At 37.3% G+C, this 26,955-nt stretch overlaps 1 protein-coding gene across 1 annotated transcript in view; it reads right to left on the minus strand.

Annotated features, from left to right (window-relative positions):
* FLT1 (fms related receptor tyrosine kinase 1) overlaps positions 1–26,955 on the minus strand; it is a gene marked incomplete at its 3' end in the record, with an annotated part of 119,191 nt that overhangs the window by 83,014 nt on the left and 9,222 nt on the right. The window contains exons 2-8 of the mRNA XM_081326777.1: positions 22,409–22,505; positions 21,629–21,852; positions 13,950–14,074; positions 7,010–7,172; positions 6,781–6,917; positions 4,752–4,926; positions 3,772–3,889 (exon numbers count right to left, since the gene is read on the minus strand). Of these exons, the coding sequence (XP_081182903.1) occupies positions 3,772–3,889; positions 4,752–4,926; positions 6,781–6,917; positions 7,010–7,172; positions 13,950–14,074; positions 21,629–21,852; positions 22,409–22,505 (1,039 nt within the window). The remainder of the gene's footprint in view (positions 1–3,771; positions 3,890–4,751; positions 4,927–6,780; positions 6,918–7,009; positions 7,173–13,949; positions 14,075–21,628; positions 21,853–22,408; positions 22,506–26,955) is intronic.

The raw sequence follows: 26,955 nt of genomic DNA on the forward strand, positions 1-26,955 counted from the left end.
TTTCTAAAATGTTTGAGACAAACATAATTTCTGGTACCCTCAAGGACTGCAACAAGTTGTTCTAATAGTAAGAACATATTAAATATTGGCTTTTTTCTATTTCCAGGATGTTTTGCAACTTCCAAATCCTATAGGCCTAGTATTTTATCATGAAGTGTTAAGATCATTTCATGGCTCTAATAGAGAGAAAAAAATGCAAAGCTATTCTTTGCTGAAATAATATATAGATTAATAAATTGGGGAAATTCCTTTGCATGCAAATACTATGGCTTTAAGTTATTGGCACATAATTTTAAAGTTGTCATTAGCAAAAGAAGCCATATATTGAGAGATCTCGGGTACAAGACACAAAAAGAAAAATATGATTTTATATATTTTTAAAAAAATCTAGTATAAGAACTTGGTATTTTACAGGTCTGTGTGAGCGAGTGCACAAGTGTTTCATATTTTGACTTCAGGTAGTTTCATTGACGTAATGAACATGAATTTGGGCAAACTCCGGGAGACAGTGGAGGACAGGAGGAGCAGGCATTGCTATGGTCCATGGGGTCATGAAGAGTCAGACATGACTTAGAGACTGAACAACAATATAGGCATATTTGCCTTCCTGTCTCCCGCTGTGCACTGAAATATTCATTCCTCAATGCCTTACGATTAAGGGCTCTTTAAGTACAGTAACTGATTATTTTAACACAATGATTCAGAGCAACTGCTGATCAACTGAGCAGGAAGCAAATAAAAGCGTAGGCAGGTGGAGTCATACAGTGCAATAAAATCAGAAAGTTTGTGACCTCAACAAGAAACAAAGAAAGACAAAACATGGAAGCCTGATTCAGAACCTTTTTAAGACTGTAAACGTCCATGGGCAGAATATTCACCTGAGATTGTATTTATACTTTTTCTCATGCCATCTATATGTCAATGTAATATTTCTTTCCAGAAGTCAGAGAAGAAACATTGTTATAAATGCTATGGTTGTATTTTAATTGAATATTTTTATTGCTCTGAATGAATTACTATGTTGTGTCACGTTCAGTACTTTGTGCTTGCCAAGACAATTGCCTTCATTGGCACACCCTCGCCAGGAGGGGAAAAAAAAAACAACAAACAGACATTCGGAGAGCTGTTACTGGAATCTTCCCAACTTTAATTTGGTATGACTACTGTTATCCTTTTATCACTAGTTAAAACTGCAGGTTGATAAATGACTATATTATATCCACTTGGAAAATATGGGCACTTCTAAACATAAACTTTAAAAATGTAGTAATAGAATAAAGCTTAAAATATGTATTATGGGGAACTCACTACACACAGAGAGACACGTGGGCTAATTTTCTCACTGACAGGGAAAAGAGAGGAAGTTTCTATTGTATCACAAGAGAGTAACACCCTTTTTATCTTGCTAACGAATGGATCTGAACCAAAGACCATAAGCATTTGTCACTTAGCTACTGCAAGTATGATTTATATAACTTAAGCATCTCAGAATTAGGCACCAATTAAAATAACTTCCTTTCTCGCAGGACAGCACATACCCTTTAAAATGTTCACATTTTATTATGAAGAAAGTAAGTGTCAAAATGAAAATGCCAGTGACAAAACTTAGAACTCATTTCTATATTACATTTATGAAGTTTCATATGTCTGCTAAATTGTGAGGGAGGAAAATAAGAAATCTTATTAAAAGAGTTGACTGATCCATGGAGGATAAAGTTAAAGGACTTCTGGGTCTTATGATAAAACATAATAAGGTACAAGTTGTTTTCCTATTTGAGGCAGAGCAGAAACTATACCTCCCGCTCAGCCAAGACAGTTTGTATACTATCCAAAGCCAAGTTGCTTTCATACAAATAAAAGAAAAGCTTCTTCTGATCTCTGGTCTTAAAAACAAAAAATGGTTTGCTACACTTCTATTATATTCCCACCTTGCAACCTGTGCTAGGTGGTTTACTTCATATAATGGTAAAGCTGGCTCTGACCAGTTGCAGAACTACTGTATTTATTGTCAGTTGCTTGAGAACAGTAACAGTCAAGTGACTGTCCTTACACCCTCTGCATGGTCTTTGTAGAGTTATTTGATGACCAGTAGTAGAAACTGGAAGTAGAACGTCTTAAGTGTTTGCTTTGATTTGGTTTCTTCTTTAATAAAGCTCCATACTTTGAATCTTCCCAATTTAACCTCATAAGAGTTATTAAATGCATATGTCCTGAAAGTTATATATTGTTCAAGAATATGGAATTCTTATTTGAATCAATAAATACACAACCTGTGACTTTGGCCTTGCAGTGTAACCCATGAAGGAATCAAGCATGTTCCTTTCACGTTTCCTCAGTCTGTTGTATATCAACAGCAAACCCACACACCACAGCTATCCCATTTCTTCTATATAAAAGTCTTTCTTTGTGAATATTGTATGTGTAGGAAATAATTAAACATTTTAACTATTTGTTGTTGTTGTTAGCTGCGAAGTCGTGTCCGACCCATCGCGACCCTATGGACAACCTTCCTCCAGGCCTTCCTGTCTTCTACCATCTTCTGGAGTCCATTTAAGCTCACACCTACTGCTTCAGTGACTCCATCCAGCCACCTCATTCTCTGTCGTCCCCTTCTTCTATTGCCCTCGATCTTTCCCAGCATTAGGCTCTTCTCCAGTGAGTCCTTCCTTCTCATTAGGTGGCCAAAGTATTTGAGTTTTAGCTTCAGGATCTGGCCTTCTAAAGAGCAGTCAGGGTTGATCTCCTCTAGGACTGACCGGTTTGATCGCCTTGCAGTCCAAGGGACTCGCAGGAGTCTTCTCCAGCACCATAGTTCAAAGGCCTCAATTCTTTGGCGCTCAGCCTTTCTTATGGTCCAACTTTCACTGCCATACATTGCAACTGGGAAGACCATAGCCTTGACTATACGCACTTTTGTTGACAGGGTGATGTCTCTGCTTTTTAGTGTGCTGTCTAGATTTGCCATGGCTTTCCTCCCCAGGAGCAAGCGTCTTTTAATTTCTTGGCTACAGTCCCCATCTGCAGTGATCTTGGAGCCCAGGAAAACAAAATCTGTCACTACCTCCATTTCTTCCCCATCTATTTGCCAAGAATTGAGAGGGCCAGATGCCATGATCTTGGTTTTCTTAATGTTAAGTTTCAACCCAAGTTTTGCACTCTCCTTCTTCACCCGCAACAAGAGGCTCTTTAGTTCTTCATTTTAACTATTAGTACTTAAAAAAATATTAACATTTATTTTTCATTCTTTCTCTGTATTCTGTCCCACTACAGACATATTTTAAAAATATTTTACATAGTTCCAAACTTGTATGCAATGTGACTTCCAATGTACTATTCAAACATTAGTGTAGTTCTTGACCCAATAAAAATTGTGCAGTATTTTTCTTCTTCGAATTCTTCCAACAACATTTTATTTTCACGAAGAGTTTAAATACAAGATAAAACTATTGACTCAGTTTGAAAATGGATCTATAAAATTTGTAATATTTCCTCCTTGAATATTAAATATGTGACAGAATGCTGAAGTATTCTTTCTGATCAAATATGCTGAATTTCATTTACTGCAAGACATTAATCCCAATAAAATGAACACAGTCATCTGACAGATTCTTAAATAGTGAAAATTAAAGGAGATATTTCAAGTCCATTTCAGGACATCTTTATTTAATTTTTTTTTTTACTTAGAGGTGAAATATTTAATCCTGGGCAAATAGGTTATCTTGTCAAATATAAATGGCTTCTTTCTCTAGGTAGAAGTAACTGTAATCCTACCATACAACCTCTGGTGTAGGAAATGCTTTCACTTTCATAGAAAGTCGATAGGACTTCTTGCCAGACATAACATCCAGCATGTTTTTTTGTCGATGTTGCAAGGTGATAAATGCTTTATCTTTAAAGAGAAGAAAAAAAGAAAGAGGGAAAAATTATGTTCTAAAGATATTGATTAATAACTCAAACATAATATAGGCAATTTAATTTGTACACAAAAGACTATATGAGGAATTGTCAATACTGGTAGGAATACTTTTGCATGTAAAGAACAATGTAAGAAGCCCTCAAAGATGCCCTCACTAATCATCCAATAAAATCAGAGCTCTCCTGAGTTCCAATATCACTTTCAACGTAAAAACAATGCAAACCATAAAACACACTAATAAGTAGCCTGAATATACTACTTCTAATGAGAACTTATGAAAGTCATCCCCTTGTGGACTTGAAATTAAAGCTACATTTAAAGTACTGAGGATGCTGCTACCATAGTAAGTATGAAAAATGGTCATAGGCAGGGCTTTTTTTGTCATAGAACGCTCAGAACGGAGTTCCGGCACCTTTTTTGGATGGAACCTTGTAGGGTAGGCAAGGTGGGTTGCATGACATGTGTGAGTTCTGGCCCCTTTTTCTTTTACAAAAAAAGCACTGGTCATAAGTCACTTTTTTCAGTGCTGTTAGAAGTTTGAATGGTCACTAAATGAACTGCTTGTAAGTCAAGGACTACCTGTAATACCTTAAGCAGCTGCTTTTAAGCTACATGGAAAAAATATTTTGGAATTGGCTATGCCCTTATTTAGTCAATTTGTACAACTACCTATTTCACAATTGTGACAGTGTGAAATACAGCACAACTGAGTGGCACATGGAAAAACCATTCTAAAAAGCACAAAATCATAATGTTCTCATCTAACCTCTAAATCGCAATCCTTGCCAGTGGAATATGGATAACTGACATTTAATGTACACAAATTATGACTTACCATAAATAAAAACTGTTACGCTATCTGATTTGAGTGATGGTCCACTCTTAACATTGCAAACGTATTGGCCTTTATCTATATCGTGGACTTTATCAACAACAAGGATGCTATAGAATAGGTTGGGCCCATCTTTTCCTTGTTGAATGCTTCTACTAATGGTGCCTCTTTTGCTTGCCTAGATAGAAGAAAAAAGTAACACAGGACTTATTACTATCAATGCTTGTTATTTGGAATTTAGACAGTGGTCACAATTTAACATGCAACTCCAGATTAGATTTACTATCCTTAATTAGATATGGAAACTTTCCACTAATTTATCTTGAAAGATAATTTTTCAAACAAACACACAAATCTATACAGGCAAAAATGTCACTTGTGATCTATGTTGAGACTTACTTTCCTATTGTATTCACGTAATAACCATTCCCAGTCTTTGTGAAATGGTTAATACTCTTCTCCTTTTGGAAAATATTCCTTGAAAAATGACAAACATACAATATCGACCTTTTTCACAGCCACTGCCCCTCAAGATATAAAAGGATTAATTAATTGTTTGGGTCTTGTTGGAGCAAAATGGTGATATTAGATAAAGTACATATCCTGTTGGATGAAAATTGTCCATATTTATCTGAAGGAGAATTAGCATCTAATTCTAATAAAGATCAAGTGAGTTAACGGAATATGAACATAATTTAAATGAGACTTTATTCAAATACACTGCACCTATTTAATTGGGTTTATCCCTTTAGAGCAGTGTTTCTCAGCCTCATAAACTTTAAGATGTGCGGACTTCAATTCCCAGAATTCCCCAGCCAGCCACGTTGAGAAATTGTGGAGAATTCTGAGAGTTGGTTAGGGAGTCAAAGTACACACATCTTACAGTTGCTAAGATTGAGAATCACTGTTATAGTTATTTAAAAGATCCACTACTTCACACTGGCTGCCCCCAACTTTTAATTTCTCCCTAATATTAAGATATGCATGGCTTTGGATAAGCTTTAACTTTATTCTCATTCTGTTTTGTTATGCAATTCCTAGATATATGGTCATAAAAACACTGTATTGGAAAGAACTGAATATCATCTAGAAACTGCTGTTTTAGAATTATTTTATAGGGATCATAAACCAGATTTTTCTATGAATATAGAAATGCTTATATAGACATTATATTATATAATTATGTTTAATATATACCACTATGAATTATATGATACAAATGTCTCTGTTAAAAGTTATTAACAATCCTTCAGCATGTAATCAGGCAAATTATTTTGGACTGAATTCTGCATTCAGATTTATATGGTACACTCAAAAATGTGTAGAACCAAGAAAAATGGGAGGAGATCTGCTAGTAATACTGTATCCATTACCCTTCTTTATGTAAGCAGATGAAAAGTGGAAGTTCTATCAGAGAAGGGAAATGATTAGTGGACCTTATGCAATATACTCTTAAGTATTGGTTGACTAGACCAAACCTCAACTAGGTTTGAATTTCCCCATACATTAACCTTATTAAAAACCATTGGCAAATTGACAAGCTTTTCTTGGAAATCTGGCAGATATTTGTACATGGCTGAATATGCAAAAATGTGGTGAACAAAAGTTGTGTAACCATATTTTCTCATTGATGAAGTGCTTTGCTCAGAGACCAACTGAAATTTTGAACAAATCAACTAGTATCTTTCTGAAACTAAGTTGGAAGCCTACTTTGAGGAAGTCTATTATAAAATAAAACCCTTTGACGTTGTGTAATAAGTATTACTAATCACGACACCTAAGAAATTTCCAAGTTTGAAACTTTTAAAAATAAATTTATTATGAAATATGCACACTGCATTTATGCAACTATATTATGTAGTCTTCCTCATACAGTGATGCAATATGAAAAGTATATTTTCCAACCCACATGGAAAATAAAATGAATCATATAAGAAAATTCAGCAGGAAAAACAAATTAGTACACTTATTTAGTTAATATTTTATTAGGCTGTTCATTAGTGTTTTAAAAAGAAAAGGAAAGAGTACACACCTCGCCAGGATAAGTCCATGTGATTTGTACTCTGGTGTTCCAGGCTGTAGTGATACTACAGTTGAGAACAAGACTTTGTCCTTTGAATAGCTTCACTGGTTTTGAGTCATTTACCTGGACACTAATGATTTCATTGTCTATGTAATATAAAAAAAGCAAAATTGAACTGGATGGATGATTAGTTAAACAGAAAGAAAGAAAAACTGAGATGAATAGAAAAAGTACTTACTTAGCCTATATGTCAGGTATTTGGTGCTATACTCATGACCATCAATAATAGTTTCACAGCTAAGAAGCCCTATGAATTTATATGTTGCTTTTGGAATTATGAAGCCTTTTGTGTTATCCCAGATGACTGTCTTCCCATCAGGAATGATGGTTTCTCCTGGTATCTAAAATGAAATTAATGCATTATTTCCCCCACAATTTTCTTTAGTATTTATTAATCCTAGAAGTAATGAATGATCAATTTAATAACATTTTATGACAAAGAACCTCAGGGAGTTATAGAACATGCCTTATCTATTGCACACAACTGCATTTCTGCAGCTTATGAAAACTGCACTTGAATGAGGACATCTGGTATTTGTATTTTCTTCGTACAGCTCCATTTCATTCGCCCCAGGTTAGAGAGAAATCCAAAACACAAGTTTGCTGATTTGCCAGACTCTGAATTAGTTGGGATAATGCAATAAATAGAGCTTGATAGACCATGCCAGATAAACTGAGGATCTTTTCTATTTGTTTCACCAATAATAAAATGAAATGAAATGAAAGCTTTGGGTAGGGGCAGATGTAAATTTAGTGACTGATTTGAAGCAGAGAGAGTGAGTGCACTGATTGGCTTGTAGTATAGCTTTTGACTAGCATAGCCAGGGGTAGGCAACCTCGGCTCTTTTATGACTCATGGACTTCAACTCCCAGAATTCTTGAGTCAGCATAGCATAGCTGACTCAGGAATTCTGGGAGTTGAAGTCCATGAGTCATAAAAGAGCTGAGGTTGCCTACCCTTGGCATAGATAAAGCAATGATTGACAACAGGTGGTCAGTTACAAAGCCATGGTCAACCCATTTGGGGGCTATGGATGACAAGAATGACTTGGGGGCTGCAGCTGGGAATGATTTGCAATTGTTGATTTGCAAATATATTAGAATGACTTGCAGTTGGCATGGACTGTGATATTGCAATGGTTAGTAAATCATCTAATTATAATACAGAAGATATCTGAAAACCTTTTGGTCTCTTAGTACCGGAAAATCTTGGTTTAAAAATTGACTATTTCATGTTCCACCACACCAAATTTTGTTATTTGTCATAGTGCAAAAGTCCATGGGACTTTCCAAGCAAAATTGCCCTGCTCTTAATTTCCTATTGACAAATATGGATTGTGTTATTTAATAAGAAGTGGTTTTCTTTTTACTAGCAAACACATCACATACTGTACATAATGGCAAATTTGCTTCTGAGTGAGGTGTTGAGGTATTTCCTAATGCAATGGCAGACCCTTCCAAGAAAGACAAAAGAAACAAATGGGTGTTTGGATCAAAAATGTTTTTCATTTGAAAGGCAATTTTCTAAGTGGGATACATACCATAGATTAGAGCCACACTGGAAAAACCCCATGATGACTACAATTAGACATTTGGCAATAAATAAAATAAAATATAGCAGCAGTACATACTTTAGTGCTCAAGGGCTGCACTTAATGGCCCTGTGGGAAGGGAGAGGCAACCAGACAGTGTGATGGGACAACACCACAAATATGTCTATGATTTTGTTTTTTATTCCTTCCAAACAAACAGAAGAAAAAACTTATGTAAAAGGGGTCAGGTTTCTGCCATCTGTGTATTAGCCCATCAACATGAATAATCTTTGAAAACTGAACAAAACAGAATCACATACAGCACTGGAGACAAGCTGGCAAAAGAAAGATCAAGTCCAAAAGAGGCTAGATCAGGCTGGAAGTTGTGGAGAAAAAGATCCTTCTAGACCCCCAGTGCAATGCTCTGGGAGAGGTAGCTGGACAGCAGCTTGCAGTACTGCAGGTTGTTTCATTCTAAAACATGGGTGTCAAATTCGCCACGTCATGTGACGTGGCGTGACATATCGTGACTTTTTTTGCATTCATTGCTGGTGCTGGAGTGGGTGCAGCCTCTGTATGATTAAACCAGCCCGCAGGCTGGCAGTTTGATACCCCTGTTCTAAACCAATGTTTCTCAACCTTGGCAACTTTAAAGATGTATGGACTAACTCCCAGAATTCCTCGGCCAATTTGTTGGCTGGAGAATTCTGGGAATTGAAGTCCACACATCTTAGAGTTGAGAAGGTTGAGAAACATTGTTCTAAACCCTCTTCTCATAATCTGTTGACCCAGAGCAGATAATATTCATGTTGCCCTGTCCTTGCAACATAAGAGGAAAGCAGGGAACAGGGATATATGCAACACTTTATTCTATCACACAAGAAAGTTTAAAGGGGCTGGAAAGAATTCCAGAAGCCACACATTCTTGTTACTTTTTCCTAGCTTTTTTCTGTTGGTATCTACATTATACTATTTTAAAAAAAATCTATATAGTCACTAAGAGTTGACTTGAGGAATCACACCACTAAAAATAAGCGTCGATGGAAAAGGACCTGAGGCTTCTGTAAGAAGTTCACATGCTATTGGGAACAAAAATTCTGCATTCCTTAGGAATCCCTCAAAGCAATTGCAGGAAGTTCTTAAGAAAGCATGAAGCCTAAACTCTTAAATCTCTTTTTTTTTGTATCATGCAATTATTCTCATCCACTTCATATAGAAGTGAGGGCAGCTGCACAGCCATTTCAAAGTTCAGCTGTTTAAAGAATTAATGTGAGCATCTACCTTCATTCACCCTCATATTCCAAATCACCTTTTGGAATCAGATGCAAAGTCTTTTCAGGCTTCTTATATATAGAAATAAACTATTAATCAGGTAATTTCAGAGAAAACACATGGCTTATGCATCAGCTAAGAATCCAGTAAATCTAATATCCTCTAAAACAGTGTGGAACAGAAAATCATAATTCTATTCATCCATTCTCTATCTTTTCTGTTATGACAGAAGAATCATCATTGTCAATTGCATGAAAAAATGCTGAAACAACAGAGAATCAACTGGATTAATGTGTCATCTGTTCTTTGATCTGGCTGTTTTTTAACTGTACTTGTGGAAATAAATTCTAACATTTGCCACAATATTCCAAAGCTACAAAACAAAACAAAATCAGAATTGTGAACCTTTCATCATACGACCACATTCATGATGGCTAAACCCTATGGTATACATATATGTGCCATACATAATGTTCTACATCCAAACCACAATTTTTCATATTCTATGAGCGCAGATACATTTTAGATACATTTTAAATTGAGCCCATCTACTTAGAGAATTCAGTAATAGAAACTGTCAGTCCACCCTTTTAATTATTGATGTTTAAGATTATGGCAGGTCCACCTTCCCCACCAAATACGTGTTCAAAGCAATTGTGAGAAGAATTATCGCCAACAATTTGTCAAAAGCAAGGCTCTCCGTTAGTTGCTATAGTAGCATAGCTACTGGAAATGAGGGGTATTTCATCTTGCCTGGGAAATCTGTGTAGGAAGCTAGGGACTCTGCAGACTCCTGAACAGATTGTGTAATAAACACATGAATCCACCCTTCACTAACAGTGTATGTACACAAACTATTTTGTTTTTCTGACCCTAAGATGCATGCTTTCTAGAAGGGGTTTCTAATCCTTGTCCTTTACACAATCTTCTTTCTCTTTGGTTCTGTGCTTTCAAATGCCTACTTCCTGACTGACTTATTATTAAATAAATACAAGAGCAGTACTCCATCCCATTAGTTTTCCCAAAGGGGCTTTTTCAAAAGGCAACTGCACTTTCTTATTTTTCCTTGATGATGTTTTGCTTCTCATCCAAGAAGCTTCTCCATTTCTGACTGAATGGTGGAGGAAAGATTTATATTCCTTGCAGTCATCTGGTCATTAGCACTCTTTCTGAGAATCATTGAGGCCACTTGGAAGTTTATCTGTGCCCCCAGGGTCACCTGAATAGTGCAAATGGGTTTGGAACCATCACAGATAAACCTCCAAGTGGCCTCAATGACTCTCAGAAAGAGTGCTAACAATCAGATGAGCACAAGGAATATAAATCCTTCCATTCTCCACCATTCAGTCAGAACTGAAGAAGCTTCTTGGATGAGGAGAAACAAAGAAAGTCCAGCTGCCTTTTGAAAAAACATCTTTGCGACAACCATGATCTGGATGGCTGAGAATCTCCATAGACATCTCATTAGTTTCTTCACAATTCTGTTTGCCTTTGAAAGATACTTTGAAAGTAAATTCTCTTCCGTTAAACTAAATGAGAACTGACAGGGGAAAAATCAGAAATATCCCTTTGCCCAGCATTGTTTAAAACACTGGTGTCAAACTCGATCGCATTACGTGACATATTGTGATGTATCGTGACCTTTTTTGCCTTTGCAGAGCCAGGGTGGGCATGGCCTGCACGTGACACATCTGGCCCACAGGCCACCAGCTTGACAACCCTGGTTTAAAACATTAGTACAACATCACAACATAACTGTAATATCAGTTATTTTCAATTCTACATAAAGGTCTGAGCTGGATAAAATATAGTTTGTGTGAGAGAGGAACACTTTTTCAGCAATACACAAAGCTGACCTAAGGATTCTGGCATCATGTACTGTATTAGCATGCAACATCACACTTTTTGGGCTATGAATCCATCCAATACCTTATGGAGATACAGCATACATTTAAATGATCACTTTTTTATATGACTTTGAGATACAGAATTACATTAAGGACTAACTCTTGTGTGTGTTTTTTACATGGTTAGCAGTTGGTCACATTAGTTGAAGTATCACTGTCCTTTAGAATGAAACTTTTGGTCTTTAGCATTAACTTTGATCTAGTGATTAAGGTGCTGTTCTAGAAGCCAGGAGACGGTGAATCCACCTAAGGCATGAAAGCCAGCTGGGAGACGTTGGGCCAGTCCCTTTCTCTCAGTCCAGCTTTCCTCACATCTCCTTCACAGACTGACCAATGCTTCAAAGTATCAGCCTCCATTCTGCCTGGATTCTATTATCATAGATTACATGGACTGAACTGCACAGGAAGGGCCCTCCCTTCACTCTCTGCTCAGACAATGAGATGTTTTAACAGAACGAACAGCAGTCACCGCTCATATCACAGTAGCATATACTCCTTTATCTTTGCAGAATCTGCTAGGAAGCCATAATAACTATTGAAATAATGGGAGGAGTGTGCCTTACAATACACACTGCCTGTTATTTTATAACCTGCTGGCTGAGATTCTGGAGCGCCTTGAATGCTAGAGATTATATTGTGGTTCCTGCTGCCAAATAGAAGCAAGTCTCTTTTGTTTTCTGAACTGATTTATCATTGCATATATAGATGCTCACAATAAGCAGTATGCCCATTGGTTCAGGAGATCCTGTCAGCCATAAACTAAGTTTATGAGTAACTTACAAAAAGCAAAGGAATAAAGGAGTAAGTCTTTATTTTGTAATGCCTTTGCTGGCAACTTTGACTATAGAACTATGTTGGGTTTTGGTAGTGAAAAAAAAATCAGGAGGAGTTTTCTGGTAGCAGCTTTTCAAACTAACAATATTAAAGAGCATACTCTTCTGCAAGCTACAGCTGACTTCGTCAGATGCATGAAGTGGGGGGGAAGAGAGGGAAAGACAGGTTGGTATGTCCTTCCACCCCTTCTTCCCTTTCCAGTTCAACCTAATTTATATCCTACCTCCATCTAGTCACTTTAAGCAGCTCACAAAGTGAGCTCCAGATCAAGAAAGCTTTTGTGGATGTGCTGTGTGTGTCTTCCAATCAATTTTTGCCTCCTGGGAATTACCTGGATTAGTCCTTTCAGTTTTCTTGGCATTGTTTTTCAGAGGTCATTTGCCCTTCCCTTCTTCCTAGGACTGAGACAGAGTGACTGGCCCAAAGTCTCTCAGCTGGCCTTTGTTTCTAAGACAGGACTAGAATTCATAGTCCTAGGTCGCTACACCACTACGCCAAACTGGTTGTTTGTGAAAGTTTATGCTTTTTAATAAAATATGTCAGTTGGAAAAAGTGATACCAGATTCCTCTGAATGTTTTATCTGTCCTGTAAGACTACAGTAATTGTCTTTCTTCAGTCCTAGTCATCTTTTGCACAAATAATAAAAAAAATCCAACAGCATACTGCCACCCCCTCATCCTTCACCATCAGCAGTGTCTTTGTAAATATTCTCTAGGTTAATAAAACAGTGACAGCCTGCTTTTCCTACACTGATTGGCTATGAACTACAAGGAAAAGGAAGAGATGATGCAGCTTGCAGACTGTATCTAGGCTCTGAATCCATTTTGTGGGCACCCCAAGGTCCCAGTAGCAAGTCAATGAACATTCAGCAATGCAATTTTTCACCAAATGTCATGCAAGATAACAAATAAAGTGAGTTGGAAGGCACTCCAGTGGCAATTAGGAAGAAATATAAAATATCATCAACAGACAAATCAGAACATGTGATTTTTAGTTGAACCAGTTAACACAGGGTTTGTGTGTGTTTGAGTTATGCAAACCAAGTTACAGTATTATGCAAGTCTCGCCCCTTTTGTACATGCCTTGTGATTGTGCATGCACACCCAAGAGAACCAGAACTTGTGACACACAGCTGTGATGCTACTGTGTCATTTATGAAACCAGCAATAGTCTGCAGACACTGCTGAATGTGTTTATGGATAAAATGTAATATAAATTGAGCAAGTGTCCCATAGTTCTGTCCCAGGTGTTACTTCTTCTCTACAGCAATAAATATAAAATTAGTCACTTGACTACAGATGCTTTTGTCATTATAATGCCTTCATACTGCCTTTTAGAAAATTTCCCATCCACTCTGAGCAACGTATGAGAAAGCTGAAACATGCCAATGACTTCGTCTAACTTTAATACTAACGCATCCAACAATGGTTGATGCATTAACTCTCATTTAACTGAATCAAACAATTTTAATTAAATAAATAATGAGCAATGCATACAGCAAGCAGTCCTTCGGGAGAAGGGCGGTATACAAATTAAATTAATAATAAATAAATTAATAATAAAAAAGTATACCATTCTTAATTTAACATGGATATCAGGTGCTGTAACTCTGCAGGGGATAATCAACTCCTTTCCAACAGTTGTGCGTATCATTTCTGGTACATTTGTGTGTAGCTTGATAAATGGGTTTTGTGTGTCTGCAAGGAAGAGGAGAAGAAAATCACAGTAAATGACATAAGAAACAAATGCAACCAAAGCCATTACCCGATGAATTACCTTCCCCATTTAATTAGGCCACATGGTGATTTATCTCAGTTATACGCAATAATCACCAAAGTAATGGAGAAAGGTGTTTATCAGGAATGCAAACCCTTTCCTGGCTTATTGATGTATTCATCTTGAATTTATTCATCAAAAAAATTGTGGAAAGACTTCAAGCAAGACAGATATAATAAAGTGAAACAGTATTTCAAAAATACATTTGAATTGAAAAATATTGCACACTGGTTAAAATGAGGAGGAGAGAAAGGTGGGGGGGGGAGAGACCCTAAGTATCAAAACAACCTAAGGTTTCCTTTTTTTAATATCATCCAAGGAAAAAGCAGATTTTTTCTTAAACAAAAATAACTTCTGCTTTGTTTTGCAGGAGCTACAGTTATAAAAGCGGGTCAACCAAGATTTTGTACCTCCAGTGAAATGTTGCTTGTTACTGCTCCCTTAAGGCTCATTCATCCTTGTCACGAAATTAAAAGCTATTTTCCAAAAGCAGCAAATGTTGCAAAGCAGCTTCCTGTATGTATAACCTGCAGGCCATTTTAAATACAAGGAAGAGCTGCCTTAAGTCTCTAGACTTTATGTCACCAGTTGTTGCTGCCCATAGTGTGCTAGTGTGGGTCACTGTCATCTTCTGAAGAAATGACAGGAAAGAGATCCAGGATACAAAAAAAAAAACATTTTCAGTCTAAGAGTTACATCCATGGTCTAGTTGCAACCAAAGGTGACAGTCATAGATTACAAAACAGTCTTTCCTTTTTTAGAAGAATACTAACAAATCTTCAGGGATTTCAGGGATACAATTCATTTTAGATTTTCTCAGGGGGTTTCAAAACACTTTTGGGAGATGGAAGCATATCAGTGGCCAAAGTTTTTGTCCAATTTTCTTTTCATTCTTGTTGGGGGTTAAAAAGGAGAGTATGGGACAGGGACCTTGGTCAATTATCTTTCCCAGCCTTCTCCAAAGCCCTTCCCAAACCATCCAAAGTTGTCATTGGGGATCTTATTTTAGACTGTTCGGTGGGTTAAAGCTAGAGATAATTTAGTTTCCAGAAATCTCCCACTTCTATTCCCATATTTAGCCGTTCCTGTCCAAAATAGCTCACTTTAGCCAATATCCTACTATTAATTTTTGGAGATTTTTTTTGAAATTTTTCTTTTGTAGAAAAAGAAAAGAACCATTCAAATTCAAATATTTTGCCCCCAAATTGTAGTGGCGGGATCTGGGATGCTAGGAAGCTATTCTTGTTCTAGCTAAAAACTATATTTTCAGTGTTAATTTAAAAGGCCAGAAGCAAAGTATTTATTTAAGAACTGCCAACTTCTCTAGGCAAAGATCTTTCAGGACCCCTTATATTAATTAGTTTATCATATTTCTTTCCCAATAAAATTAATGGTCAAGTAAATGGGAACTGAGGAAAAGTAAAAATCTTAGATTTTAACTGAATTGTTTTCAAAGGTTGAAAGGAATATATTAACCCACCCAATCATTTTAAACATTACAATATACAGGAAGGTTCTTTTATATTTGCAGTCCAAGGTAAGAATCTTCCCTGAAAACGCTGCACTACAAAGACATAACAGTTGTTTTTGAACAATTGCAAGACGAGGGAGTCCTGGTTGGCTTAAAGGGGAGCTATGAAGCCATTTCTAAGGGAGACCTCTCTGCATCCTGATTAGTTTTCACAATATTGGTATAATGCAGGGGTGGAGAACGATGGCCTCTTTATGATTTGTGAAGTCCACCAATCATAATGTTTAATGAAGAGAAGGACAAGAGGGGACATGATAGAAGTGTTCCAATATCTCAGGGGCTGCCACAAGGAAGAGGAAGTCAAGCTATTCTCCAAAGCTCCCGAAGGCAGAACAAGAAGCAATGGATGGAAACTAATCAAGGGGAGAAGCAACCTAAAACTGACTGTTAGAACAATTAACCAGTGGAACAACCTGCCTCCAGAAGTGGTGAATGCTCCAACACTGGAAGTTTTTAAGAAGAGACTGGACAGCCATTTGTCTGAAATGGTGTAGGGTTTCCTGCCTGAGCAGGGGGTTGGACTAGATGACCTCCAAGGTACCTTCCAACTTTACTATTATGATTACGATTATAAAGGAGCCATTGCTCCCCACCTCTGGTGTAAATGTATTTGAGAATGATCTTGGAAGACAGGAGGAAAGCGGCAAACTAGACAATGGTCAAGTAAGAGGCAGCTGAGCCCACACAAGAAATGAGAGTGTGGCAAATGTCTTAGAAGGGATCCTCCCTAGTTTTTTCAATTATAAAGGGAGTAGGGAATGATGTACTTTCAGGCTTGGGAGGTTGATGTCAGTCTTGTGAGGTAGTCCAGACAAGAAGCACACCCCCAGAAGTACTAGCACTGTGTGATCTATAATCTATAATTGAAGCAGCCAACACTGGTGATTTCTTTAAAAACATATTTTACTGAAGCAACCTTAACCTTGTTAAACCATCAGTGATGTTTCTAATTCTCACACATGACAATAAGCCACACCAGACTAACTACATCATTAAACTGATGTGGGGCAGTGAATTTTTCCAGTTTTTATCACCTTTCTCATCTACCACTGCTACATTTTCCCCCTGGTTTTTAACATTTTTAGCTGTAACTGCCCAGAGTTGTTGGACGTTAAGTGGCATATATGTGTTTTTTTTTTTAAAAAAACGAGGCAAAATGAGTGGACCTAATGAGATTTTTCCATTTATCTCTGGGTGTTAGGGGCCTTTCTCTGAAAAAAAAATATAAACCCAATTTTAGAATTTTCAATAAAGTTGCTGCATATTTCCCATCCATGTTTGGCAGCTTTTCTGCTGAAATTTGGTGGTGCAACTACAGGTAGTTCCAGAGGCCTCGGAGCTGGTATTTGGTCTGGACACAGTACTAAATCATTAACTACAATTTACAAATTGCAATGGCTCACTTCACAAAAACATGTTGAGACAAAAACCACATTCCAGCTTACCGTGATGCATATATTTGGCTACTGCTACAGTTATAAGTTGAAAACATTCAGGAGTACATTTATTCACTATTTCTTTTGAAATAGATTGTCCTTTTCTGTTCTTATTTGGTTCATTGTCTCTATTGATCAAACTACAGGAAGTGTTAAGTGTTTAAGCCAAGGAGATCATTCTTTCTCTCCTGCCAGATCCTACAGTAGTTCTGCATTTGGAAACAGTTGTTCTGCATTTCTAAATACTGCCAAAATGCTGGAAAAGGTACTTCTGAGTGACACAAATTGTCACCATAGGAAACAATCCAAGGATAGTCACAATCTTACTTTTAAATACGTGGTCTGCCAGGAAATAATAATTTCAGTGTTCTTCATGGCTCTTTTATCTATTTCTATATTTTTTTTCACTCTACGAGCAACTATGCCATATTTTTCCTACATTACTATGGGCTGATTTAGTCATATGACAGCTGATACTGCAAACAAACCCTGGCATAATTTACTTTACTCCGGTACAGGCTGAAAATGATAATAAAATATGAAGTTGATCATTTGGGGAAAATTGTATCCATTTCTCTATCACATAGATCAGACATGTCAAACACAAGGCCCGGGGGACGGATCTGGCCCGCGAAGTGGTTTCATGTGGCCCGCGAAGCCATCCTGGAAACAGTGAGGGAACAGCCCCCACTGCCTTGGCCCTGGCCCAGAGACCCTCCTTCTGCCAGAGACCCTCAGATCTGTCCCACTCCTGCTCAGGCCCCCATAGGCACTCTTGATGCGAATGATGTAGAGCTGGCCATGCTCACCCAGTAGGCCATACGCACTCTAGCCACGCGCACCCAGTAGGCCACACCCACCCTGGCCATACCCACCCGGCCCCCTGAGGGCAACCGCAATGCTGATGCGGCCCTCAATGAAATTGAGTTTGACACCCCTGACATAGATAAAGAAAAGAACTTCCTATGGTGGTATTGAAACTTTTTCTACCAATAAAAGGTTTATATACTTTTCTGAATATAAAAATCTATTCTTATTTATGCTACAATCAATATCAAGCAAGTGAATATTTGGCATAGAAAACCTCTTAATCAACATTGTTTTTTTTCAGAAAAATAACCATATAAAAATGTACATGTTACAAGCTCAAGTCTAAGAAAGTAAATCCCAGGACCTGAGAACTTTTACCCATCCCGTTTCCATCTGAAGCAAACTTTCTACCAAGGCAAAAAAAAAAAAGAGAGAGAGAGAGCATCATTTAGTACATATTCCATTTCAGAGTATTTTGAGCCATTCTTTCTAAAATAAATCCATAGACTTTGCTGGGATTCTTTCTGCATCAAGTTCCTGTTATATAAATATACATTACTCAGGACTGAAATGACCTGGGGCCTCAAAACTGGACTTACTGTAACTATCACTCACCAGTCATGGAGAATTTCAGTTTTCAGATACAATTGCTGCTTCTAGAGTCGCAAGGCCACATCTCTCTCATTTCTCGTGGTCAAATGGCTTGCTTTTGTATCCTACTGTTCTTATAATTAACCATTTGTTCCTCATTTACATGTCAGTTTAAAACATGTTACTTACTTACAAAGAATTCTGTCACATGGGCTGTATCAGAAATTTAGTTTTGGAGAATTTGAAACAATTGTGCTTTTGAGTTAGGTATTCTATGAGTTTTCAGATGCACCTACTGTCTAAGAGAAGTTTATATATATATATATATATATATATATATATATATATATATATATATATATATATATATATATATATATATATATATATATATATATATATATATATATATATATATATATTGACTTTCAATATTTTGAATTACAACTCCCATAAAGCTTAGCTGGGACTGCCCTGCAGAAAAAGTAAATAACAAGCTGTATTTTTTGCCAGCTGAACTGACTGTCATCTATATGTGCTCTAATCTGAATATAGGGACTATCACCCACATGATTTTTCCAATATTTTCTAGTATTTTGCCTTATGAAACTAGACTCCAAAAGATTTGGTGGAAAATTGATGACAGGTTTTGGCAAAATATTAACATTGATAGAACCAAGATTTGTAGATTTGGTATCTTGAAAAAAGGAATTTGGGAATGACTAAAGCCACAATAAATATCTTAATATTGCATATTAAATATACATATTATAATGCAATAACAGTATAACGTGATTATTAAAAATTCTTTTGCATCCTTCATTAATTCCTTGTAGCCTGGAATATGTGTGCTTAGACCGATCTAGAGGTAGAGATTGCCTTGGAGTGAACTACTAGACAAAAACTGAACTGGAAATTACAGCAATTTCCCAACAATTATGAGGTAATCATAAATGTCTGTGAATATTCAGTTTTCACTGTACAGTCATTTCTCTAGAAATCTTCAGCCTTCCCACGCTTTAAATCTCAGTGGAAGCTATCATGAGGGAACTGACCTTTTTCAATGAGCAGGAAGGCTTTAGAGTGACAGAAAGAGTGTAACAGAAAAGCATCCTTGTCTCCACCATGAAATTGCAAAATGTCCTCAAGAGAAAATTTAAAATCTCAGCATCCTGATAATAAGGTAGAAACCTGACATTTTAAGAAGTTGCAAAATAGCATTAATCAATCATAGAGTTGAAATTTAAAGGTGCACAGATCTTTAAAGAGTGCTTCATTGCAATAGAGTAAATTGTTCCTTTAGAGCACTTTACTAAGCAATGCAAGGAGGGACAGATGGTACAGTGGTTAAGGCACTGGGGACAACCAAATCCTAGTGCATTTGATCTATGGAAACTCTCTGGATCAGTGTTTCTCAGCCTCATCAACTTGACGTTGGTAGACTTCAACTGTCCGAATTCCCCATTCAGTCATACATGTCTTAAAGTTGATGAGGATAAGAAACACTGACTTAGGTAATTTGTTCTCACTTACTCCTTCAGCCTGTCCTATCACAGAGTTGTTGTGGGGGAAAATAGGCAAAGAAAAAAGATTGTATATTTTACTTTGCTTTGATGACAATGGAAAAACCACATGGTCAAGATTATCAAGATTGTATTCTAGAGTAGAGTTGATTAATGGATGTGAGTCAAGTATCAACAAAGTAAATAATAAAACATTAATTTCCTATACATCCATTATATTGCTTCATGACATTCTGGTGTTTTTTTCTGTTGGCAACGATTTGATATTTCACACCTTTTGGTTGAGATATGTACATGTACAGCATTATCCTAGCAAGGACATTACCAGCTGTGTATTTAATACTGTGGACATGGCTTACATAATATTTTAAAAGTAGCGGGGGAGGGGAATGAGCTGAACCGGTGGTAGCACCGCACAAGCCTGAGCAAGAGATGGCTGGAGCTGCAGGGCTGTCAGGGCTCAGCGGAAGCACCAGGATCAGCTCCAGGCTCCAGCTGGAGCTCGGCGCTGATCCTGGCGCTTCTGCTGAGCCCAGAAGAAGCGCTGATCAGCTGGAATGTTGCAGCATTTCCAGGGTCTTGTGATTTACATTCAGATGCTTGGCAACTGATTCATATTTATGACGGTCACAGTGTCCCAGGGTCATGTGAAGTGACCAAAACTTGCTGCAACCACCCAGCAGATGGGGGGAATAAAAAACAAACACACCCCACCCCCGCTGCCAATCCTCAACAGAAATGCTCACAATAATGAAAACCTCGGACAAGAGGAAGAGCGCCGCCAGGCGGGCAGGCAGGTGTCTTGCTCGGCTGTGGCTTGGGGGGCACTTTTTTCAGTGCCATTGTAACTTTGAACAGTCACTAAGCGAACAGTTGTAAGTCAAGGACTACCTGTACTTCATCACTTTTTTCCTTTTTTTTTTTGGTCATCAAGTTTTTGACACCTTGCTAGGTGACTGGTGGTACTCGGATGTTGCCATATCCTAAAAGTGGTACAAAGTGTGAAAAGGTTGAAAAGCCCTGTTCTACACCACTTTAGTTTTGGCCCTAAGTGTCCAAGCAGAGAGTGAGTGAACAAAATCTTCAGCTAGTTTTTCTGATGTTATAGCAAATGGGTTGCAATTCATGTATAAAATACAGCGGTACCTCAGTATTTGTTGTTAATTGGTTCCAAGAAGTGTGACAAGTACTAAAAATGACAAGTGTCAAACAAACCACATGACTTACCACATGATCCTTTTTTTTGGCCAGGAAAGACTTCCAATGTCAGTTACTTTCCAAGCATGACCAACCTCCTGTCTGTCCTCTGCAGCCATCCCCTGCTTTAACAAACTTTTTGCAGTGACCTTCCCAGCCTGGCCTACTTCCAATCCGCAGCCATCTCCCTTTTCCTATCTCAGTACATCAAGTACCAAAGAAACAACAAGTACCCGGACAACATTTTTGTGTCAAAATAGGTTGAGTACCAAATTTGATGACTTTTGAAGCAGTCAAGTCTGAGGTACCACTGTATGTCTTTTCCCCTTAGCTATTGTGGAAATGCAGCAATCTGTAAAAATCATTATAAAAATAATCGGATCTTACCATTAATAAATACATATATTTTAGATACGGTCTTCTTTTTTACTTCACTTGAGGCTGGATATTTGCAGCTGTAATATCCTGTGTCAGTTGCTTGAGCAATGTTCAAAGTCAGGCTGCTGCAGAACTGCTTGTTGTGCCTTCCACAAGCGTAAGTCATTATATTCAATCGGTTGTCGTCCCTACTTAGAGTTTCAGGCAGAAACCAAGAATGGGGCACATTTCCGCTGCAAATCCAGATTAAGAAAAAGATGAAAATTAGAATTAACATTCTAGCTTTCCTTTTTGTTGCAATTAGCTGTTTAGCTGTTATATTCCACAAAAGCAAAAACAACACAAAAGATTAAGAAGTTGCCCTTTTTATCCTTTCAATGAAGGGTCTATTTCCCACCCAAGCTGTGCCAAATCATGGGTATATGATGACTCTATGCTACACTGAATGAGGACATCACTTCACTCTGATGCCAAGATTTTAATTTTCAGAATGATTTGAAAGAAGGGGCAGTGTTAGCACCCCTAAACTTTGGTGCCCCAGGCCAGTGTCTACTTAGGCTTAGCCTAAAGCTACTCTGCATGCAAAATTGAAACCAAGGCTTTTTTTTGTCATAGAACACTCAGAACAGAGTTCCGGCACCTTTTTTGGATGGAACCTTGTAGGATAGGCAAGGCGGGTTGTATGACATGTGTGAGTTCCGGCACCTTTTTCTTTTACAAAAAAAGCACTGATTGAAACTATAGTACCCAAAGGACAAATGCAAAGGTCAGTTCAGCCAAGCTAATTACCTGCACAAGATGTTTAAAGTATCTCCTTCTTGTATGACATGGTGCGCTCCGGTTATGTTTAACTTGGGGCCTTTCCATTTGAACCCTGAAATAGATCCTAGAAACAAAACAAAAGAATTATTAAAATCTAATTATCTTTGTATTGTTTCACAAATGCAATTAAGAAGAACTAGAATTTCCAAGTAAAAAACCCTCAAGGAATTAAAATTATCCTCTGAATGAAAAAAGTTTTGTTAAATGTAACTTGATGATACTTTATTTAAAATGTAAGAAAAAAACAGAAATTATAAAATCATCATAGAGATGAACAAATGATAGTTCTTGTAAATTATAATCTAGATTGGCTTTAGGATGGGTTTTCACACATTGATTTCTTTAAATATGTTGTACTGAACTAAATTCAATGGTAAGGTTCACTTATCTTGTTAGACCATCAACTGTGATCCTAATTTTCAGTGAGAGTTCACACATGACAATAGTCTCACAACACACTCTGTCATTAACCTGATGTGTGACTCCAGTTATTCTTTAACAATGGAACATTGCCAATATCTAATGTAAAACCGTAATTAGTTTTGTTTCCGATGATGCAGACTATAAAAAATATACTAAACAGTTTTCCTTATAGCAGCAATTATTATGGTTGGTTGCAGTCAGCCAGATGTTCAGACAGGATTTAGCATTTTTATCCACCTATTGAGTCTTTCCCAAAGGCCTGGGATACACAGATATTATTTGTTGATAGTGTTAAAGGTATTACTTGAAATATAAGCTATTCTAAGTAAATTTATTATTATGTATAGATTAAATTCACAATCTAAGACTAGTGGAAACTTAATAATTCAAGTCCTTACCAAGCACCTAAGAATTAGTAAGTTAGCATCTAAGACTATAGGCAGTTCCAAGTAGAGTGGAGGTATTTTAAAAAAAATATTGGGATGTTCAGGGCTGATAAATTCAATATTTCCAGCTATCAAGGAAGTCCTTTAGGTATCACTCCAAAGGTCCCAATCCCAATTCATACAACAATGGGGTTTTTTTGTCCATAAGCATACAACTTCAGTCTCCGAGTCACAATATTTTGTTACTTTTTCCAATTGTTTTTCCTCAGTCCTAGCATCATCCAGAATAGCAACATTAATGAACCAGACATTCTTCTTTTCAATAAATGTTATATAATACATATTATGAGCAAGATGCCTATCTGTTTGGATCTTAAAGTTCCATGAAGTCTTAAGCCACTCATTTTCCAAAACCTTCTCAACTTGATGATCCCAGTAGCTTTTACTATATTCGCATCCAAATCCCTAGCAAAGTTTCCAATGATTAATTCTGGCAACTCAGTCATAATGCTGTTTGCAGTAATTATTATTATTCTGAAATATTTCTGATTCACCCTGCACAGAGAATCTTGTGGTCAAGCAAGGGAAAACAGAGCAATTTTTTTCCCGCTTTCTTCTAGCACTACAACCAAGTTTACTAGAAAGGAAATCAGAACAAAAGAATTTCATCACTCAGAACAGAATTAAACTGTAATTTAATATTCAAAACTGAATGTTATGTCAATGTGAAAGTAACTTCATGGTATAATAAATGTTACTTCTTTTTTTTAACCTCAAACTATGCTGGCTTGGAAATTCTGGAAGCTGACCTCTACTCATCTTAGAGTTGCTAAGGTTGAGAAATAAATGTTAGTGGGCCGACATTCAAATTTCCCTGTATCAGAAGCAATATTTCCACAAGAGAGCTCTTTTCTTGTGATAAGCCTGGATGTCCCATAAGAATAAGTCATGTTGAAGGTGATTACTGGATTAAGATAAGACCCCACTTTCTCCCTGGATGAATCTTGCTCCCTTCCTCCCCAACTTCGTCAATTTTAATTCAGATATAATATTACTATTTATTCTTTTAATGCTTTATATTGGCATTTTTATTGATTGATTGTAATTCTCATTGAGTCATCTTTAGTGAGATGGGCAGCATATAAATTTAATGAATAAACGAATAAAACATTTTCTCAGCATTGAAAATTTTTGTAGGGGGAGACATTATAACTACTTTCTGGCATCCTGGTTATCTGTAATATAATGAAAGTCTCTACTTGGATGGCAAATTCACTTTTGTATACTTTTATGTTAAAGTATACAAGAAAAGCCACTAGAAAAAAGCTACTAGAAAAGCCAACTGATTCCTGAAAACAAAGGCTATAAGTATTAGTCACTATATGTCCTGCTGCCCTTTAATGGATAGGATGTCAGTTTTAATATGGCCATTTCTGATGCCTTGCTAAAATTCCAGCAGCAGACCATATTAAGTAGCCAAGAAAATGCTGTATAACATGTGCCATGTACATTTTATTAAATGGTAAGTCTTTGCGTAAACAAAATAAGGTCTCAAAAATAGACATATTTTAAAGTAATTCTCTTCTGAGTTTCTGCAGTCTTATATTAAGCAAGCCCTATGTATGCCATCTTGAGTCCTAAATTGTTCTGATCTAGCCTACTACCGGCCCTGCAGAAAAGGCAGGGACAACCCCTTTACAAAAGGCAAAAGGCTGGAAGTAAGCCCGCCAAATTTATTTACACAAAACAGATCCAAAACAGAGCAAACTGAGCAAAACAAAATACGAACCACTAAAACAGAAGCTATTCAAACGGTTGCCTTCAGCAACCAGTCCTCCCACACATTCCCCTTTTAAACAGTTTCAAGGCATGGCTTCTCTTTGCCTCCTTCCAAGGTGCCCCATTGCCTTCCTCTGTTTACTCCTACTTGACTGCCTCCTGCTTCGGGCGTCCTTGAACAAGGCCAGCTGTGGGTCATCTTCCTCCAAGCTGTCAGGCTCACACAGCTGGGTCTGAGTAGTAACCAGATGGGAGGGGCCTGGCTGAGAGCTCTGCGATGCCTCAGAACTGTCCTCTGCAGGCTCTCCAAACCCCTCCTCCTGCTCCTCCTCTGAATCATCCGACCCAACTGCCAAACCCACAGGCTGACCCTGAATCACAACATAAATGAAAAGTGAGATACTGTAGGAAGCTACAGAGATGACCTTTAAAGAGACTATGCAGAGATGGTTACAACATGTGCAAAACAAGTGTTGAGCCCAGGAAACAGGGAAACCATTAGGAAGTCTGGCCCCTCCTTGGGGTATTAGTGGGAGTGAAGAGAATGCATAGTCAGACTAACAAGACTGATACCAGCCCTTTGAAGATTATCAGATTAGGAAACTGACTATACAAATGGCTAGAACCAAATCTTATTTGTTCTTTAGACTACTGTAAGGCAATCTTGCAAACCTAACCATGTTCCTTCCCCTCTCTTTTGCATCCCAGGGAATCAAGAAGGTGTCAATCTGAATCTCATCTCTAACCCATAACATGTTCTTCAACTTTCAAATGTGCCCACTAAACTTGGGCAGGGCAGATTTTATTTATCTTGACAGGTACTATGCAAGATATCTACTTCTCAAGGAACTACAAACTACAACTAAAGAGGAACTACATATCATCAGGGCTTTTTTTCTCATAGAACGCTCAGAACGGAGTTCCGGCACCTTTTTTGGATGGAACCTTGTAGGGTAGGCAAGGCGGGTTGTATGACATGTGTGAGTTCCAGCACCTTTTTCTTTTACAAAAAAAGCATTGCATATCATACATACCCAGAGTGCAAAAATCTAGATAATTACTAGATGGCAGCCAGCCAGAAGGATCTATCATTGCATCTACTGTAGTGGTTGCCTGGATTTTTTCAGGCAAGATATTGTATGTCAACTTATAAATGAATGCATGAAGATTAAGGCAGTCGGCACAAAACAGGCAAAATGTTATGATCACTTTTGAGGGAGTGCTTCACTTGACCTTTAATCAAAGAGAATTCCATCTTGAAAATCTTTACAGCCCTCTTAGCTACCTGCCCAAAAGATTTGTATGCCCCCTAAGCTAGGACAAGAAATAAAGCAATTTCACAATGACAATGACTGTTTTTATGTTTGCACTATGCCCCTATATGTGGAACATACCATGCTTGCTGATTCATCTCTCATCCTAAATAAAATCAAACAAATCATATTATAGTTTATTGATATGAGTTCCCATCAATTTAAGCTCTCCAGCCTATTTATCAGCTTTCCTCGATATATAATGAATATTCCATTACATTATTGTCATAAATATCCACATCTTTTTATAAGCTCCTGTCCATAAACTTAAATAAAGCTTTATTTTTCCTATGAATATAATTCCTATGGATTAGCACATACAGTATGGAATTAGCACATAAGAAATGGAATATCTTAAGTTTTCTTCTAGTCCAAGCATATTAGTCACATGTTTGTATCACATCACACAAGTGAGTTTTGTATTGAATATTGACCAATTAAGTTTATATTGCATAATTACATCATTTGATCATGGTATCCATAATGCACATGCTATTCCTCCCATTCACCACCCCTGTGGTTGTGCTTATTAAGAAAACAGAAAGGTAATACTGAGTGGGGCTTTTGATCTTTCACTACTACAGTATCCCAAACTGTTATTAATGACTTTGAT

This window comes from Vipera berus (assembly GCF_964194415.1).
Source record: "Vipera berus genome assembly, chromosome: 4".
NCBI classification, from domain to species: domain Eukaryota; kingdom Metazoa; phylum Chordata; class Lepidosauria; order Squamata; family Viperidae; genus Vipera; species Vipera berus.